The 21,791-nt window shown below is 34.0% G+C and overlaps 3 protein-coding genes across 3 annotated transcripts; 2 read left to right on the forward strand and 1 right to left on the reverse strand.

The window, feature by feature from the left end:
- Positions 1-348: 348 nt before the first annotated feature.
- Positions 349-1,103, forward strand: LOC306858494 (myeloid-associated differentiation marker; the record flags this gene model as incomplete). Its single annotated transcript, XM_079399060.1, is given in 2 exon segments — positions 349-673; positions 676-1,103. Coding segments are annotated over 2 exon segments (753 nt in total).
- A 2,562-nt stretch (positions 1,104-3,665) lies between these two features.
- Positions 3,666-4,884, forward strand: LOC306858505 (myeloid-associated differentiation marker-like; the record flags this gene model as incomplete). The annotated part of the gene is made up of 2 exons (XM_079399071.1): positions 3,666-4,442; positions 4,801-4,884. The coding sequence occupies 2 exons, from the start codon at positions 3,666-3,668 to the stop codon at positions 4,882-4,884; spliced, it is 861 nt and encodes a 286-aa protein (XP_079255197.1).
- A 1,002-nt stretch (positions 4,885-5,886) lies between these two features.
- Positions 5,887-21,014, reverse strand: slc25a19 (solute carrier family 25 member 19). The gene is made up of 7 exons (XM_079387142.1): positions 20,894-21,014; positions 11,670-11,803; positions 9,920-10,075; positions 8,860-9,030; positions 8,471-8,645; positions 7,556-7,686; positions 5,887-6,946 (listed from the first exon to the last, which is right to left on the reverse strand). Exons 2-7 carry the CDS (start codon positions 11,799-11,801, stop codon positions 6,770-6,772), a joined length of 942 nt encoding a protein of 313 aa, XP_079243268.1. The 5' UTR covers positions 11,802-11,803; positions 20,894-21,014; the 3' UTR covers positions 5,887-6,769.
- Between the last annotated feature and the right edge of the window lie 777 nt (positions 21,015-21,791).

Here is a 21,791-nt window from a genome sequence, read left to right on the forward strand (position 1 = left end):
AGCTCAAAGGTCAAAATATAAACAATATTTAGGGGAAAAGAATAAGAAATGAGAATGACAGTAAAGTATATCTATGTGAAATATGTGTTTGCTTTATAAAATGAGAAAGCTCAGATCATGTGTAATTTTGCATGGTAAAAGCTGCCAGGTTGTTGGTGCATATGTCATGGAGAGAAGCTGAACATGATTTCTTCAGGACCAGAAAAAACTGCATCAGAAGACCTAAATGTCTCTTCTTCGGTGCATATCTCTCCATCTTTTATAGCCTTGTTTCGCAAATGAGAACTCTGGTAATTTACAGAACATAAATCAAACCCATAATTTCTTCCCTCCACCTTTAGTATTCAGATGCTTATCATCTTATTTAGCAATGACTTTTCAGGGTCCACCCAGTTTCTTATATTTACAGTCCACCTGGTGGCTTCTGAAGGCCACGACAGCTCTTCGTTCTGGGCATGGTGCATGTTCACCTGGTGCTTCTACTGTTTCATGACCCTCCTCATCACCAAGGTGCCCAACTCTTGGGACGACTTCACAACGGCTTTTGCGATGCTGTCCTCGCTTATGCTGTTCTTATGCTACCCCATGTTCTACGTAGGCTCCTCACATTCAGTCAGGATCGCAGCCACAGTGATATCCTGTGTGTGCTTTGGCCTGTACGCAGCCGAGGTGGGATCCTGTCCACCGTGCCAGGCTTGCTGAAGGTCCTGGAGGCGTTCGTGGCCTGCATCACCTTTATCTCTCTGAATTTGGCCTTTTACAGCAGGTTGCCTGGGCTCCAGTGGTGTGTGGCCATCTACTCAATCTGCTTCATCACTGCTCTCCTCATCATCATCCTCACCATCGGCAGGTTGTTGGCTCGAATCCCCATCCCTCTGGACAAATGTCTGACGGGGTACAACATACTGGCGGTTTTAATGTACCTCACGGCTGTGGTGATATGGCCTATCTACAGTTTCCAGAACAATCCAAGACCTCAAGTCTGCAATCACTGTTTCTGGGACAGTCTGGTTGTTGTGTCCTGCATGACTTGCATCAATCTGATCATCTGCATCGTGGATACGGTTTACTCAGTGGATCTGGTGTTTGTTTCTCCTGCCTAGAAAACCATAATGGTTGAGTGATGAATTGCTTGTGATGTTCCTCATTAGTAAGTTGTGAAATGTATAATTTATTGAATGTGTAAGGCTCCACCCATCCGGCCCAAAGAAGGTCTCCGGTGGTGGATGAAGGTTTCCTGCGTGCTCGGTCTTTCCAAATGTGCAAAGTTCTTCAATTTAAATTAAACTTTAATCTGACTCCATTTTATCATTTAATCTGACTCCATGTTATTATGACCTCGTATTTAACTTGAAATACAAATTGATTGCTTGTCCGTTTCTAATTTATTATTCTGATATTTGATTATTCTAGTTAACTCTTGACTTTATATTTACTCGTTCATTCGGTTGCTCATGTCTTTAACAAGGATGCAACGTAATCTACTAGAGTCAATAATTACAGAGTAAAACAGAATAAGGTCAAATGGAACAATTTATTATCAGTCAGGTAAATACTGTATGTATTATTTCAATTCCACAGCAATTCAAAGAGATCAAATCATATCAATACAAAACATCGAATTCTCAAAGATAAATCTATGAGTAAAGAATGCATACCTGACTTTATAGAAATACATAGTGTAAGGTATTACACTACGGGCTTCTGACTACAGAATCGCCCTGATCCTTTTGCCACATTCTCTTTAAGTACCTCAGACCAGAATAAACATCCCCCAAACTCGAGACAGGAACTAACAATTTGAATTTGCTTTGATCAAGTCAAGTTGGCACCTTTTGGGACAGAAGGTAATTTGCATGAAAACCACTGGGAACTGACCCACCCTCTACAGTGTGCAAAATATCTCTGAACTCTTAGGATTTGTATTACCTTTTAGTTTACTTCTTATAAGAATGAGACCATTGTACCAGTCGCTCTGAGACAATTCAAATGATACCAAACATGACTGTAAATAACACTTGCATTAATACAGAAAATTGCATTTCTGCTATTGACCATTCTGAGTGAGTTGAGTGAAGGGAGAGATGGGTGATGGGAAGGAAGGGATGAAAAGGAACTGATGCATATGTGAGAGAGGCATTTTCTTGTATTCTCTCTCAGTGGGATGTGGAGACAGATGTCTGTATGTTAATGCACTGTGTGTGTGTGTTGTCCATTTCAGGAGTTCAAAGTGTCTGAGTTTCTGTAATCCTTACAAATGTAACCAGGCATCAGCTTGGATGAGAAGTACAGTGGTTATATAGGCAGTTTTAAATATGCACAAACTGATTTTGTTGACTGGCAAACTGACCGGCAGTTTATTGATATTAATGAAAAAATCATCCTGAGAAATGTTGGCTTTTTGAGAATTATTACAAATAAACATTTTTGTATGACAAACATATAATAATCTTTTAAACATGAATTGTATGTGTGTGTGTGAATTATGTTTCACAGACTTTTGTTGTTCTCTGTCGCTTCTGCTGGTGTTTGCAAACAGACTAACCAGTAAAACTGCAGAAAGTGAGAGAAAAGACATCAATTCACCTCCATCATTATGATCATAACTGTACTTTTGTCAGTTATGTGTCAGATGCTAGTGAAAAATGTTAATTTGATGGCTTTTGATAAGACTTCTGAGTATCTGAAATATGTGGCTCTATAATTATGACATAAAGAGGTCAAAATTGACCAAATCAACATATGTAAGTTATTATTTAATGACTTTTTATCTCATAATTTTGACTTTTCATGTCATAATTCAACTTTTCATTTCATTGGTTTGTGCTTTATAAATTTGACTTGTGTCAACTTTGAGATTATCATTTAATTTGGACTTTTTGTCATAATTCCAGTTTTTTTATATAATAAATATATCATCAACATTTCGACTTTTATGTCATAACTATGACTTTATATTTCATCATTTGAACTTTTTATGTCACAATTTTGAGTTTTTTACCAAAGCATGGTTAATTATTATTATGTGGTAGAAATGGACTTCGGTAGCAAATGAAACTGAAGATGAAATAAAGAGAAAAGTTCTAAATTACTTTACAAGCCATAGACAAAGGCGGCGTTCGGCAACATTATTTGCTTTAACTGTAAAACATTCTTTACCTATATGCTGTTATCAGGACAAGTAAAAGAATAATGCTAATTAAACTTTCCTGTGATTAAACCAGAAGGTATCTTGATGTGGGACTGAAGCCCATAGGTGAAGGTGATTAGAAGGAGCCTGGCTCCAGAGTTCAGGGTTTGGAATCAGCTCATACGACAACAGCAGACCAGCAACCAATGAGAACCTGGAGAAGGGTCATAAATGTGATAAGCTCGAAACGGCTCGACTGATGGTTTAGTGTCAACATGATCAAACATGTTTGCTGCCACCTGAGAAAGAACTGAAATTTTACCACAAAGAGGAACTTCTGGCTATTGATTTTTCAAGGTTCCCTGTGCAATACAAATTTCACAGGACGACGTGAGGAGAAACTGGATTTGTTGATATTTATGGCACAGTGAAACTGCACAAAGAAGCTCAGAAGAATGTAACACGGTTTTGAGAAATCAGAAGCATTGTAAATCTGGAAAAACAAAGGCTTTGGGATTCCTGAAACAGTTTTGTCATGTTGCACGTGGATTTCAGATCACTGATTCAGCCTGTTGGCATTGTTCGGATGGTGGAGGTACTTCTAACTTGCATCTGCTTTGCATTGGCGGCATCAGCGGGAATCCCGAATGAAGCCAAGTCCCATTGGGCTTGGTGCATGTTCTGCTGGTGCTTCTGCTGTTTCACAACCCTCCTGATCATCATTTTGGAGTTTACCAACCTGAACACCAAAGTGCCTATTTCATGGGAAGACTTCACCATGGCTTTTGCTATGTTGGCCACACTTATGATGGTCACCATTGCAATAATCTACCCCACGTTCTTCGCTTGCTCATCCTGCTCCCGGCAGATCGGGGCGTCTGCAGTGTCCTGGTTGTGTTTTGGGCTGTACGCCACCGAGGTCTGGTTGGTCCACAAAAGACCTGGTGAAACCAGCGGCTTTCTCACCACCGTTCCTGGTCTCCTCAAGATCCTGGAGACATTCGTCGCCTGCATCATATTTATGTCTTTGAGTCCCACTGAATATAGGAATTTTCCCGGAACAGAGTGGTGCGTGGGCGTCTACTCCTTATGCTTCATTTTTTCATTGCTGATTATTTTCCTCACCATCGCCAAGCTGTCTTCCATCTTTCCAGTTTCTTTTGACAAAGTGGTCATTAGCTTCAACATCCTGGCCGTGGCTATGTACGCAACCGCTGTTGTTATCTGGCCACTGTATGCATTTGACAAAAACTCACGTCCAACAGATTGTAAACGCTGTCCGTGGGATGATCTGGTCGTGGTGACCTTCATGACTGTCGTCGTCGTGACGTATTGTCAAGTATGCTGACCCATACTCGAAATTGGTGCTCTGCGTTTAACCCATCCAAGTGCACACACACAGCAGTGAGTAGTGAACAAATCCACACACACACACACACACACACCGTGAACACACACCCGGAGCAGTGGGCAGCCATGCTGCAGCGCCCGGGGAGCAATTGGGGGTTCGGTGCCTTGCTCAAGGGCACCTCAGTCGTGGTATTGAGGGTGGAGAGAGCGCTGGACACTCACTCCCCCCACCTACAATTCCTGCCGGCCGGGGGCTCGAACTCGCAACCTTTCGATTACTAGTCCGACTCTCTAACCATTAGGCCACGACTTCCCCCAAGACTGTCATTAACTTCTTGGTATACACTGGAGATATGGCCTACTCTGTTAAAATAGTGTTCTTTAGCCAACACGGGCAGGAGTAACCCATGCCATATCTTTGGTTTATCATGAAAAAATAATGTATGTAACATGAGTAAGGATGTTATTGTATATGGAGTGGACACATTAGCGAAATTCGCAAACTTTCGCAGGCAAAAAATGGCCATTGTTTGTCAATAGGTCTATGCAAGAATCGCTTACTTCCAAACTAAGCTGTTTCAACAAAGCAAAAATGAGTGTTTAATGTTGAAAGAAAATTTAATTTGATGCAGAAAACTTGTGGATTGCTCGGATTGATATTAACGGATTTCGCCCACGGAATTTCGCAATACAAAGGTAATGTGGCCATACCCTAATCATTCAGTCACATTAGGCCTACATAGGGTTGAGTACAGATGAGTTATTCATTCCCAGGAAGTCGCACATGGTTAATGTTTATCATGTATCGTGGGTTCATTTTGAAACCCTATATAGCCTACTACCGGTACTACAGTAGGTAGTGGAAGGTATAGGTATCGATATGTCACTCCACAATATACTTGACTGTAACTGTGTACAGTGATTCTTATTTTTGTTACCAATATGTTACAAATCTTATTTTTGTCTGTTGTTGTACATTCTCGCAGAAAGCCGAAAGGTTGTATGATGTGAGAAATATTCAGGCAAGTTTATGAGATTTCGTAGCTGTTTTTAATCTAAAGCCAGCATAAACAGGATCCAAAAAACAAAGACATGGTTGAAGTTTATCCAGTTGATTTTAATCTGAAAAGATTAAAATAATAATAATAAAAAAAAATCTAATAAAAATTTTTTTTTTTTTTACCTTGTGTCCGTTTTGTTTATAAAATTAATGACATTTTTATGTTAACATTAAAAAAAACAAAAAAAAAACATTTACATTTATATTAACATTAACCTTGTCCATTAACATTGTCATTTTTTGGCCTTTTTAACGTTATTGAAGAATAAAGATAATCTAATAATTAGGAAACATTTTTTTAAATAATTCATTCTCCAAACATTAAAGCAGAACAGGACAACAAAGAAAATTAAAATTAAATAATTTTATTAGAAAAATAGTTGTTTTTTATCTTACAGCTCACCCATTTGTATGCCATACATCTTTGTAATATGAAAGCTGTGTGTTTTTGTACGAGTGTACCCAGGTGTAAAAGTAAAACCACTATGATCCTCGGAAGAGAGTTTGTTTTTACTAATGTCAGTGAGAAAGTACAATAAAAAAGGCATGAATATGGGCACAAATAAAGTCAGAGTAACAGGAAACATACAGGTTCAAACTGTTCCAAACAATCTTCATCCATCTGTTAATATGGGACATAAATTTCTTCATCCATAAAATTTTTGACCATTCACCGTTTAAAAACCTTAACAATGACAAAGCACACACACAAACAAAAAACATGAAATGAAACTGTGGAAAACAGATGACTGAATATTTCATGCATTGTATTGAGTATGTATTTTAAATGTTTTTGGAATGCAAAACTGCTAAAGCTAGTAAGTTAAAACATTCTGATTTCAAGTGTTAACATCAAAATAGATCCTAAAGCAGAGTGCATACCAAAACATTCAGACATTATGACAAAAGTTAAATTTAAAGTCTTAATATGTGTAACAATGGTTTTCCAGTCTCCAGTTGAGCGAGACAAGAGGTAGAGTTCACTGTTTCACGTAAACAGGTACATTTCAGCTGATTGTTCAGTTCAAGGCTTTAGTAGAGCGAGCTAGAGGTGTCTTTCTGGTGTGGTAAAACAGCTCCTGATTCAGGGCCTGTGTTTTGAGAGCAGCTACTGGTCCCTCTTTACTTTACGTCCTAATACATCTACACACCATAAAACACACACTGAGTTCCATCTGATGATCTAAAATGTCTCTCAAGGACCTATGTAAGGTTTCTCTCATTGCTCACTAGCTGCTCTTGAGGCTGACAATGGCATTGATGAAGAACTCGTACCAGAAGAAGGTGAAGCCCGTGGACAGAGCGGCCTTCAATAGACTGGGAGAGAGACCCTTAAAGAAACCCCGGAGGCCTTCCTCTCTGCCAATCCTCAACACACAGTCTGCAAATCCATGATATGTCCGCACCTGCACAGAAAATACAGGAAATGAGTATTAATTTGTATAACAGATAAACATGAGCTACCATTCAAAAGTGTTCTTGAAAGAAGTCTCTTATTATGTTCACCAAGGCTGCATTTGTCTGATCAAAAACGCAGTAAAAACTGCAATATTGCAAAATATTATTACAATATAAAATAACTGTTTTCTATTTGAATATATAATTTATTCCTGTGATGCAAAGCTGGATTTTCAGCGTCACATGATCCTTCAGAAATCATTCTAATATGCTGATTTGTTGCTCAAAAAACATTTATTATTATTAGCAATGTTAATATTTTGTAACATTATAAAATGTCTTTCCTGTCACTTTTGATCAATTTGCTTAATAAAAGCATTAATTTAAAAAAAAAAAAGTCTTAAAGACCTCCAAATTTTGAGCAAAAGTGTATTCAGCTCAGAAATGCCTACAATACAGGTATGAATCAGCAGAAGTGGAATGCCTTAGGGTTTAGACATTAACAACAGTAATAGTGAAGTTAGTCTAGCAAGCAGAAATAGTTATTATAGGGACATTGCATCTACAGTCTTTTGGTTACCAGCTCAGATTTTTAACCACTACAGCGCTTCACCCACCTGTCCAAACTTCATCCTGGCCTCTTCAAACCCACCCACTTGAAGTCTCTTTTTAATCAGATCAAAGGGATACGTAATTGTTTTACTGATGACTCCAGCACAACTACCGCTGATCAGACTGTGTAAACCTCCTGAAAACAGACAGGACACCACAGCAACATCAGCACCGGGACAGAAAGCATCTTATACAAGGATTAAATTCAATGTTGACTCATAGATATGTGCTTTAAGAACAGTGTTGATAATGTAAACTAAAACTATCAGAAATTGTTTCCGGTTCTTGAAATACAGCTGAAATAAATAATAAAATATAAATATTAGATGAAAAACTAATACTTAAAAATCTTAATTGAAAATTAAAAATGTTGCCTTATGAAATGAAATAAAGGCCTGGTTTCACAGACTGGGCTTAGACTAACCAAGGATTAGGCCATAGTTTAATTAGGACATTTAAATGATTTTTATGAATTTGCCTCAGAAAAAAAACATTACTGGTGTCCATCCTGAGGCAAAGCAAAGGCATTGATACAGTTTAAGATCAGTCAGTGCCAGCTTTTTTCAGTTGAAACAGCTCAGATTCACATTTTAATCTGAATCTAGGTTTAAACCTTGTCTGTGAAACCAGGGGAAAATGTTTATGTTGAAGTGCTAAAATTACTAAAACTAAAAATAAAATTAAAATTAAAGCTAACTAAAAACAAATTAAAATGTAAAAAAAGCACAATGAAATCACTAAAACTTTTTAACGAAAATAAAAGTAAAAACTGAAAATATAAAAATAAAAGCTAACTGACTGAATAAGAAAATAAAGAATTTTGTTTAAACAAACAAACAAATAAATAAAAGCTAATTCAAAATATGAATAAATATCATACTAGTACATAAAAAAACTGAAATAACACCACATGCTCTGACCTTTAGATTTGGTGTCTTGTCGCTCCAGAAGTTTCTTCAGGATATTATAAAAGAAAAACTGCATGCCTGCGTATGGAAACACGGCCACAAGGGTGGGTGTGAGGCCCCTGTAGAAGGTGAAGGGCCCCTCTGTGCGGAACATTGTGGCCACAGCATGTCTGAGGTTACGATAGATCTGTACATATGAGAAAACCTTTGAGTCGTGGTTTCATTAGAGCTCACCAAAAAGAGAAATGCAGGGATTTTGCACTGATACTTGACTTGCAATTTATTCTGTCATTTTTTACGCGTTTCTTTTACTTGCCCACACTTTCAAATGCATTCAGACAAAGCAAATTAAAATGACTTAGTGACAGGTAATATCACACTCCTGAGCTTTGACCCCTGACCTTGGGTTCGCCCTGAGCAGCGAAGCGTGTGCGGAGGGTATCCAGCGGCTGGCAGGCGACGGTGGCGGAGCAGGCGGCCAAACCGCCGCAGATGAAATGCACTCCTGGTATCTGGCTGTTATAGCTCGTCTTCTTATGGACCAGCTCTGTCAAGGCTTCAAAACTCGCAAACTAGGGCAAAACGACAAAGAGAGGTTTAAGGGTATTTGTAAAATGTCTACAATTGTGTGAAGGACCACAAATGTTTGATCTATCTTTCTAAATTACTAAATCAGCTACATGTCTACAATATAATAGAACAAAAATGAAATATTAATTCATTTATTGCTACAAGATTAAAGCAGAATATAATAGAATATAAGATTTATATTGGTTTATTGCTACATCAACAGGCCAGCATTACTAATATAAACTAAAACAATAAAACAAATAAAACATTTCCAGTAACTGAATAAAACATTACACATCAAATAAAAAACTTTAACTTCAAGTAAGCAAAAATTTGAAATGTTGATAATTGAAATAAATATATTTATGTTTATAAAATTGACTAAAGCAAAATCTGAAATAAAAATGAATTAGAAATTGAATAGAACAAAGAAAAAAGAAATGACAAGCACACACACATAAGCAATTGGAAATATTAACAAATTTTAAAGCTCAAAAACAAAATTTAAAGCTCAATTAAAATATAAACAAATAAAAAATAACAGAAGTAGATAAAATTATTAAAACATTTTAATTAAAATGACAAAAAATTAAAACTGAAAATATAAAAATAAAAACGCTAAATCAAAATATGAATAAATACTAAACACTGATCAGGACAATGTATATTTATTTATGTCAACAAAATAGAATAGAATAGAATATTTTTGAAACAAAATCGTAGTAGAAGAGAAACTTTTTCTACCCTTACAATAGGGTCAGTTTACAACTTCAAGTTCAATTTAAGGGCAAAAACATTTTTTACGTGGCTTAATAATTAAACAGGAAGATGATTCTGGCCTCATGAAAATTTGATATATATTATGAATACATATTATTTATCTCCAAATACCTGAACTGCCCCATAACACACAGAGAGCAGCTGGGCAGGAATGTGACCTTTCCAGAAAGCAGGAAGTCCTTCTTCAGTCATAATACAGCGTGTGGCCTGCCATAAACCCCAGTACTTCCCCTGACGTCTCCTCCAGGACACCTGCTCGATCTGCAACTGCAGCATGCACAAAACAGTCAAAACGATCCTGCTGTGCCACAATAAAACCAGTTTGAATGTGAAGATTTGAGAAAGTCTAAAAGTGTAACACTGCCACCTGGAGGCCTGTCCCACAGTTGCTATGGCAGAGAAACTACAAAACAAACGAATTCAAGCACAAAACAGCAGATTAGACTGCATCTTCTGTGTGCATTTATAACCAGTCTAAAGCAGATGAACAGGCCTCTTTGAACGGAGCATGCTCAGTGCAGCCGTGGATTTGGGAGTGGTGCTAAAATTCCACAGGAAAACGTGACTCATGTTTTAGGCACGATGATGCTCAAATGAATCAGATGTACTAGAACAGAGACTGCTGTGTTAGCTGTGGATGAATACAGCTTTAGTTGAATGTGTTACAGTTTTTCTCGATTGCTTAAACACATTTCTTGAAACTATGCCTCGTATTCTCAAAACAGTAAACACGAATCCATAACTTCTAACTCAATTCCCCAAACTTCCTATATCCAAGTCAAAATGAAGCTCTCCACTCAAAACAACTCTATCTTGCTGAAAAGCCAAACTTTGCTCTCAGACATGACACACAAACAGTCAAAAACACACACGCTACAGAACAGTTTTACACACTGATGAGATCAATTCAAAACAATACTACAAAAACCGGTTATAAGTGTGGTTTCATACTTTCCAAATGTTTTATTTCTCAGTTTACAGTTTTCCTCAAGTGCTTTGGCACATTTTCCGAAACAGTCTTAACATTCTCTAAACTGTGAGTGCAAATGTCACAACTGTTTGCTGGAACTTCAGAACTTTATTGCATGTCTGCAAAATGTAGTTACTCACCCAAAACATTTAATTCATGCTTCAAAACCTACTTATCATGTCGGTAATTTGGCCAAGGCCACCAAAATATAAAGTATTTTTGTCATCGTGTGAGCCACACTGGTCAAAATGTTTAGTTGTTTTTTCACCATGACTGTAGAAAACTGTGTGTAGTATTACCTGAGGCACACTATGGCAATAGTTTAGATGATAGTTACTGTAGGCCTACTGAAACGCAGAAGGCTGCACATATATCCATTTCAAAAGTACCAATTTACACATTACTGTATGTGGGATATTGATTGAAAGAGACTGTTTCGAAATGTTTGAATTATTGAGGATATGGTTGATCTCCCAATATTTAGCTGCACACTTCAGCTATTGTAAGGCCATGATTGACAACATGGTCCACAATAGTGGCCCTAATTTCATCTGATATGCACCTCTGTCCTTGGCCTCTTCCTCTGTTTTGCCTTCCACCATGCATTCATCTCGGCTGTTGACCGAGAGGAATGCACTGAGAAATGTAGGGATTTGTGTGAAGAGTTTTGCAGTAACAGTTCACCAAATCTGACTCATGTGTTAAAGCAGGGAATAGTGTTTATAGTTCAGCAAAATGGGTGTGCTTCGAAATTTTAGCTCAAAAGCCTGGTTATAGTGTTTTAGCAGTCGAGAAAAACTGTAATATTTATGTTTTCATTTCATTATTTTGTACAGAAAAACAGTTCGGAAAGTCCAGAGCCCTTTGGCTCCGTGAAAAGAAAGTTGTTACCTGAAATCTGATTTTGATGACATCCAGAGGGCTGATGAGGACACGGGTGACCATACCTGCCGCTGACCCGGCCAGAGCAGCTTGCTCTGGGGAGAGAGCCACGCCGGGGGAGTCTGGATCATAGCCCACCATTCCTACTCGGATCAGACGACAGAAACACAGACACACAATTCAATGCAAATTCAATTCAAAACAATTGAGTGGAATTAAATCAAATAAAAAATTATAAAAAGAAAATAATTATATATATATATATATATATATATAATCAAGTTGGCCGATGTGGTTGGATAATAATTTGAGTGTAATAAATTTAAATAATGAAAGTAATAAAATAAAAATATATGACAAATTATAATATGAAAAAAATCAATATGACTGGTGTGAAATGATGAAAGGATGTAAACTACAGATAAGTAAACCAAATATTAAAAATAATATCAAAATAAAATATAAGATATTTGAGTTATTTTTGTTACACTTTATTTTAAGGTGTCCTTGTTAAGTACTGAGTAATATTAATTATATACATACACTTACTATATGGTTAGGATTAGGGTTACTTGCATGTAATTATGCATATTTTTTTGTTATTTTAATAGTAAGTATGTGTAACGTGCAACAAGGACACCTTAAAATAAAGTGTTACCGTTATTTTATATTGATAATTTTCATAAGAAACATGTACGAGAGCAGTTGACATAAACACAATGGCTGCGTTACAAAACTTACTGGGCTGCTTATCTAGACCGTGTTTAAAAGAAGTGAAGAAGTGAAATGACATACTGCCAAGTATGGTGACCCATACTCAGAATTCGTGCTCTGCATTTAACCCATCCAAGTGGACACACACAGCAGTGAACACACACACACCGTGAACACACACCCGGAGCAGTGGGCAGCCATTTATGCTGCGGCGCCCGGGGAGCAGTTGGGGGTTCGGTGCCTTGCTCAAGGGCACCTCAGTCGTGGTATTGAGGGTGGAGAGAGCGCTGGACATTCACTCCCCCCACCTACAATCCCTGCCGATTGTAGATGGGCAGCTTTAGATGCTTTCGTCTGGGAAGTGCCTATGATGCCCAAAAATGTTGTCATGGTAGCAGCTCTTTATGGTTTGACACACAGCCAGTGTTTCGCTGCTACTACACACACTAAGCAGACGCTTACAAATACAGACTCGCGAAAACGTAAACATACCTACGGCGGTAAAGTTAGTTTTACGTTTGACATTCATTAGACATTCGGTTTCATTTCAGTTAAACTCTTAACGCCTGTTATGTTTCAAGCCGTAACTAACTCAGATTGACATAAATATTTGTCCTTTACGTTGCACAAGGCTTAATTTTTTGAAAAAAAAATTATGAAAAATTAACCATATAAATTAATTAAACAATTTAACTACATTATATTATACCGTAAAACCAATACTAAAATGTTCTGAAAAACATCCCTGTTATTGCACAAGGCTCTGTTTTTGGAATTAGCATGTTATGCATTTTATAATAATTTTACAACTTTTAATGTATGCAATAATACAAATACATTAAACAACAATACCATCTGATTTTAAGGTATCTTACCAACTGTAAAATATTCAGAATATTATTCCCTATAATGCACAAGGCTTGGTTTTTCAGATTATGGATTTATTGTTTTTATATACAGTATAGAATCCATATTTGTCATGTTTTATGTACTGTACCTACTCAAATGAATTAAACTCTGACACCGTTGGAGATATAGATATCAAAACTACTGTAAAGTATTCAGAATATTATTCCCTATAATGCACAAGGCTTATTTTTTATGATTATGTCTTTATTGTTTTTATATACAGTATAGAATCCATATTTGTCATGTTTTATGTACTGTACCTACTCAAATGAATTAAACTCTGACACCGTTGGAGATAAAGATATCAAAACTACTGTAAAGTATTCCGAATATTATTCCCTATAATGCACAAGGCTTATTTTTTATGATTATGTCTTTATTGTTTTTATATACAGTATAGAATCCATATTTGTCATGTTTTATGTACTGTACCTACTCAAATGAATTAAACTCTGACACCGTTGGAGATATAGATATCAAACCAACTGTAAAATATTCAGAATATTATTCCCTATAATGCACAAGGCTTGGTTTTTCAGATTATGGCTTTATTGTTTTTATATACAGTCCACAATCCATATTTGTCATGTTTTATGTACTCTACCTACTCAAATGAATTAAACTCTGACACCGTTGGAGATAAAGATATCAAAACTACTGTAAAGTATTCAGAATATTATTCCCTATAATGCACAAGGCTTATTTTTTATGATTATGTCTTTATTGTTTTTATATACAGTATAGAATCCATATTTTTCATGTTTTATGTACTGTACCTACTCAAATGAATTAAACTCTGACACCGTTGGAGATATAGATATCAAACCAACTGTAAAATATTCAGAATATTATTCCCTATAATGCACAAGGCTTGGTTTTTCAGATTATGGCTTTATTGTTTTTATATACAGTCCACAATCCATATTTGTCATGTTTTATGTACTCTACCTACTCAAATGAATTAAACTCTGACACCGTTGGAGATAAAGATATCAAAACTACTGTAAAGTATTCAGAATATTATTCCCTATAATGCACAAGGCTTATTTTTTATGATTATGTCTTTATTGTTTTTATATACAGTATAGAATCCATATTTGTCATGTTTTATGTACTGTACCTACTCAAATTAATTAAACTCTGACACCGTTTGAGATATAGATATCAAACCAACTGTAAAATATTCAGAATATTATTCCCTATAATGCACAAGGCTTATTTTTTATGATTATGTCTTTATTGTTTTTATATACAGTATAGAATCCATATTTGTCATGTTGTATGTACTGTACCTACTCAAATTAATTAAACTCTGACACCGTTGGAGATATAGATATCAAACCAACTGTAAAATATTCAGAATATTATTCCCTATAATGCACAAGGCTTGGTTTTTCATATTATGGATTTATTGTTTTTATACACAGTATAGAATCCATATTTCTCATGTTTTATGTACTGTACCTACTCAAATGAATTGAACTCTGACACCGTTGGAGATATAGATATCTAAACTACTGTAAAATATTCAGAATATTATTCCCTATAATGCACAAGGCTTGGTTTTTCAGATTATGGATTTATTGTTTTTATATACAGTATAGAATCCATATTTATCATGTTTTATGTACTGTACCTAAGCAAATGAATTGAACTCTGATACCGTTGGAGATAAAGATATCAAAACTACTGTAAAATATTCCGAATATTATTCCCTATAATGCACAAGGCTTATTTTTTATAATTATGTCTTTATTGTTTTTATATACAGTATAGAATCCATATTTGTCATGTTTTATGTACTGTACCTACTCAAATGAATTAAACTCTGACACCGTTGGAGATATAGATATCAAAACTACTGTAAAATATTCAGAATATTATTCCCTATAATGCACAAGGCTTATTTTTTATAATTATGTCTTTATTGTTTTTATATACAGTATAGAATCCATATTTTTCATGTTTTATGTACTCTACCTACTCAAATGAATTAAACTCTGACACCGTTGGAGATAAAGATATCAAACCAACTGTAAAATATTCAGAATATTATTCCCTATAATGCACAAGGCTTGGTTTTTCAGATTAGGGCTTTATTGTTTTTATATACAGTCCACAATCCATATTTTTCATGTTTTATGTACTCTACCTACTCAAATGAATTAAACTCTGACACCGTTGGAGATATAGATATCTAAACTACTGTAAAATATTCAGAATATTATTCCCTATAATGCACAAGGCTTGGTTTTTCAGATTATGGATTTATTGTTTTTATATACAGTATAGAATCCATATTTCTCATGTTTATGTACTCTACCTACTCAAATGAATTAAACTCTGACACCGTTGGAGATATAGATATCAAAACTACTGTAAAATATTCAGAATATTATTCCCTATAATGCACAAGGCTTATTTTTTATAATTATGTCTTTATTGTTTTTATATACAGTATAGAATCCATATTTTTCATGTTTTATGTACTGTACCTACTCAAATTAATTAAACTCTGACACCGTTGGAGATAAAGATATCAAACCAACTGTAAAATATTCAGAATATTATTCCCTATAATGCACAAGGCTTGGTTTTTCAGATTAGGGCTTTATTGTTTTTATATACAGTCCACAATCCATATTTTTCATGTTTTATGTACTCTACCTACTCAAATGAATTAAACTCTGACACTGTTGGAGATATAGATATCTAAACTACTGTAAAATATTCAGAATATTATTCCCTATAATGCACAAGGCTTGGTTTTTCAGATTATGGCTTTATTGTTTTTATATACAGTATAGAATCCATATTTTTCATGTTTTATGTACTCTACCTACTCAAATGAATTAAACTCTGACACCGTTTGAGATATAGATATCAAACCAACTGTAAAATATTCAGAATATTATTCCCTATAATGCACAAGGCTTATTTTTTATGATTGTCTTTATTGTTTTTATATACAGTACAGAATCCATATTTTTCATGTTTTATGTACTGTACCTACTCAAATTAATTAAACTCTGACACCGTTGGAGATATAGATATCAAACCAACTGTACAATATTCAGAATATTATTCCCTATAATGCACAAGGCTTGGTTTTTCAGATTATGGCTTTATTGTTTTTATATACAGTATAGAATCCATATTTTTCATGTTTTATGTACTGTACCTAAGCAAATGAATTAAACTCTGACACCGCTGGAGATATAGATATCAAAACTACTGTAAAATATTCAGAATATTATTCCCTATAATGCACAAGTCTTGGTTTTTCAGATTATGGCTTTATTGTTGTTATATATGGTACTGAAACTGTATTTTTAATGTTTTAGATACTGTACCTACTTAAATGAATTAAACTCTGACACCGTTGGAGATAAAGCCATCAAAACAACTGTAAAATATTCAGAATATTATTCTGGCTGATGCAGAAGGCTTTTTTCTTGATTATTAATCTCATACGTCCTGACCCTTGATTTATTTTATGTACAGAACTGCTATAAATCCATTACACTTATACACTGTTTGAGCTGAAGAAATTAAGACAACTGTATATTTCTGGGAATACAACTTTTTTAAATAATAATTTACTATAGGAACAGTATTTAAAAGGTCCAAAAAAAAAAAAAAAACACTTCCGAAACCATTTTAAAACCACACAAGTCTCATTCTGCAATTTTGCTAGAGTTAAAAATATTTGTGTTGAATGGTTTAGGCTACAGGGTTTGAAAAATGTACATGAAGAGTTCCAAACGCATCATTTCCAAAACAAGCATAGTGCAATATAGAGTTAAATATTCAGGGCAATTGCATAATATTCAAAATTAGCTTTATTTTTAAATATTGTAAAGGCAATAAAATGCAATGTAAATCAACAGTAAAAACAAAAAAGCACTGTAATACACACACACACACACACAAACACACACATATACATATAATATGAATAGGTATTGTAAGTAATATTATTTAGAGAATGAAAAATCCAGTGAACTTTATAGTCTGCTGTGTTTACAAAGATAGGAAAAAGATTTTGCTGACAAGGTGTTATAGTGCAGGAAAACTAAATAGGTACCAACACATTGTAAATGAAATTAAATAAAACAATAAAACCAAAGTATGGAAGTTATTTAAAGTAGACAATGGGCATAATTACAATAATATGGATTTTGCAAAATTCCGTAGTTTTTACAAAATAATTCTGACAACTGTGGTTGTCAGAATTATTTTGTAAAAAATACAGAAAAACTGTAAACACATTTACAGAACAAAACTGTAAAATTTACAGTATTAAAGTGTAATTTACAAACAGGGACGGACATTTGAATGTAAACCACTAAATTCTCAAATGTAAATATTACTAATACAACCCAACAAAATCTTGAACCTTTTGTAAATGGTCTCTCAAACATTCAATCCAATCCTCCATGTACGTCAACATTACTCGTTCTCATTTCATGCTTTGGCATAGCATTTGGATATTACCTTATAAATATGTTTTGCTAATAAAGTCAAATAAGTACTTTATAAAATTATTCACATATGTTATCCAGTAAATGCAGCTGTTATATTCATAGAGTTTGTGATAAAAGTACCTTTTGCAACGTATTACTTGAAGATATTGAACATTTATTTTTCTTTTGCCCATTTCCTATTTCATTTTGTGTTTACTTTAAAATACACATGCCACATATAAACATTAAACATAAAGAAAGCCCTTAATTTAGAACATCATGATATTTTATTTTGTTTTCAAAACCATATTTCTCAGATTTTCTTTTTATTAATGTAATGTTATTTTTTCTAGAAACGTTAGGGTTAGTTAAGTAAAAAAATATATATATTATACTATATATTACCTTTTGTAACACTGAATTCAAAATATATTTTTAATCTCTTTCTAGTATGAAATCAGAAAATAAGAAGCTTATAAAAACAAAAATTGTAAAGCTTTTTTTATAATCTGATAAATTGGTGTATAATAAGGAATAATAATTAGCATAATTTACAGATGTGCTGATACCTTTATCTCCATTAAGTGGGTACAGAATATAAAACATGAAAAATAAAATTTCAGTACTGTATATAGAAATAATAAATAATTACTTTGAAAAAAGAAAAAGCCTTGTGCATTATTTTTACAGTTGGTTTGATATCTTTATGTCAAATGGTGTCAGAGTTTAATGAATTTAAGATGGTACAGATGTATAAAACATGAAAAACATGGATCCAGTACCATATATAAAAACAATAAAGCCATAATCTGAAAAACCAAGCCTTGTGCATTATAGGGAATAATATTCTGAATATTTTACAGTAGTTTTGATATCTATATCTCCAACGGTGTCAGAGTTTAATTCATTTGAGTAGGTAGAGTACATACAACATGAAAAATATGGATTCTATACTGTATATAAAAACAATAAAGACATAATCTGAAAAACCAAGCCTTGTGCATTATAGGGAATAATATTCTGAATATTTTACAGTTGGTTTGATATCTTTATCTCCAACGGTATCAAAGTTTAATTCATTTGAGTAGGTACAGTACACAAAACATAAAAAATATGGATTCTATACTGTATACAAAAACAATAAAGACATAATCATAAAAAATAAGCCTTGTGCATTATAGGGAATAATATTCTGAATATTTTACAGTTGGTTTGATATCTATATCTCCAACGGTGTCAGAGTTTAATTCATTTGAGTAGGTAGAGTACATACAACATGAAAAATATGGATTCTATACTGTATATAAAAACAATAAATCCATAATCTGAAAAACCAAGCCTTGTGCATTATAGGGAATAATATTCTGAATATTTTACAGTTGGTTTGATATCTTTATCTCCAACGGTGTCAGAGTTTAATTCATTTGCTTAGGTACAGTACATAAAACATGATAAATATGGATCCAGTACCATATATAAAAACAATAAATCCATAATCTGAAAAACCAAGCCTTGTGCATTATAGGGAATAATATTCTGAATATTTTACAGTAGTTTTGATATCTATATCTCCAACGGTGTCAGAGTTTAATTCATTTGAGTAGGTACAGTACATAAAACATGAGAAATATGGATTCTGTACTGTATATAAAAACAATAAAGACATAATCATAAAAAATAAGCCTTGTACATTATAGGGAATAATATTCTGAATATTTTACAGTTGGTTTGATATCTATATCTCCAACGGTGTCAGAGTTTAATTAATTTGAGTAGGTACAGTACATAAAACATGAGAAATATGGATTCTATACTGTATATAAAAACAATAAATCCATAATATGAAAAACCAAGCCTTGTGCATTATAGGGAATAATATTCTGAATATTTTACAGTAGTTTTGATATCTATATCTCCAACGGTGTCAGAGTTTAATTCATTTGAGTACGTACAGTACATAAAACATGAGAAATATGGATTCTATACTGTATATAAAAACAATAAATCCATAATATGAAAAACCAAGCCTTGTGCATTATAGGGAATAATATTCTGAATATTTTACAGTAGTTTTGATATCTATATCTCCAACGGTGTCAGAGTTTAATTCATTTGAGTACGTACAGTACATAAAACATGAAAAATATGGATTCTATACTGTATATAAAAACAATAAATCCATAATATGAAAAACCAAGCCTTGTGCATTATAGGGAATAATATTCTGAATATTTTACAGTTGGTTTGATATCTATATCTCCAACGGTGTCAGAGTTTAATTAATTTGAGTAGGTACAGTACATAAAACATGAAAAATATGGATTGTGGACTGTATATAAAAACAATAAAGACATAATCTGAAAAACCAAGCCTTGTGCATTATAGGGAATAATATTCTGAATATTTTACAGTAGTTTAGATATCTATATCTCCAACAGTGTCAGAGTTTAATTCATTTGCTTAGGTACAGTACATAAACATGAAAAATATGGATTGTGGACTGTATATAAAAACAATAAAGCCCTAATCTGAAAAACCAAGCCTTGTGCATTATAGGGAATAATATTCTGAATATTTTACAGTTGGTTTGATATCTTTATCTCCAACGGTGTCAGAGTTTAATTCATTTGAGTAGGTACAGTACATAAAACATGAGAAATATGGATTCTATACTGTATATAAAAACAATAAATCCATAATCTGAAAAACCAAGCCTTGTGCATTATAGGGAATAATATTCTGAATATTTTACAGTTGGTAAGATACCTTAAAATCAGATGGTATTGTTGTTTAATGTATTTGTATTATTGCATACATTAAAAGTTGTAAAATTATTATAAAATGCATAACATGCTAATTCCAAAAACAGAGCCTTGTGCAATAACAGGGATGTTTTTCAGAACATTTTAGTATTGGTTTTACGGTATAATGTAATGTAGTTAAATTGTTTAATTAATTTATATGGTTAATTTTTCATAATTTTTTTTCAAAAAATTAAGCCTTGTGCAACGTAAAGGACAAATATTTATGTCTATCTGAGTTAGTTACGGCTTGAAACATAACAGGCGTTAAGAGTTTAACTGAAATGAAACCGAATGTCTAATGAATGTCAAACGTAAAACTAACTTTACCGCCGTAACATACCTTTCTGGTGTGCACCGGGTTCCTCTGTAGAATCTGCCGTGTGTGATGTTGTCTTATGAGTGCACAGCAGCAGTGTGATATTAGAGGACACCTCCTCATGCTCCTCTGCGGGACACAGATCAATGACAGAGCGGCGCGACTGTGTTTACTGACCGTGTCTGATTTCACACCGAGCACAATGGTTCCTACCGGAACACCTTACATTTTTATTTCAGTTTGAATGTACTGACATTTAATTTAATAAACGATTTATAATAACTGATTTAACACAATAATAAAATAAAGTAAACAAATAAAAGCGAATAATAAGACTTTTTAAATACACATCAGAGGTAAAAAGAGCGCGGTCGTGGCCTAATGGATAGAGAGTTGGACTTGTAACCCGAAGGTCGTGGGTTCGAGTCTCAGGACCGGCAGGGATTGTAGGTGGGGGAGTGAATAACCAACACTCTCTCCACCCTCAATACTGAGGTGAGACCCTTGAGCAAGGCACCGAACCCCCAACTGCTCCCCGGGCGCCGCAGCGTTGGCTGCCCACTGCTCCGGGTGTATGTTCACTACTGAGTGTACACTTGGATGGGTTAAATGCAGAGCACACATTTCACTGCTGGTTATACTCTGTATAATTGTGTATGTAACAAATTTAAAAATGAGTTACAAGCTTACTTATTATTACAGTCATTACATTAATTATTCGTCGAAATGTTCGTTTTTTTATTATTAATGTCAAGCAGTTAATCTTAAAATTAAACAAACACATGCTCATAAAGCACACACACAAAAACTGATTAAATTTTATTTTTATGTCTATTACTGAATACATAATAGAAAACATTATATACATACATATATATATACACATATATATATATATATATATATATATATATATATATAT

Source organism: Barbus barbus (genome assembly GCF_936440315.1).
Source record: "Barbus barbus genome assembly, chromosome: 3".
Classification (NCBI taxonomy): Eukaryota; Metazoa; Chordata; class Actinopteri; order Cypriniformes; family Cyprinidae; genus Barbus; species Barbus barbus.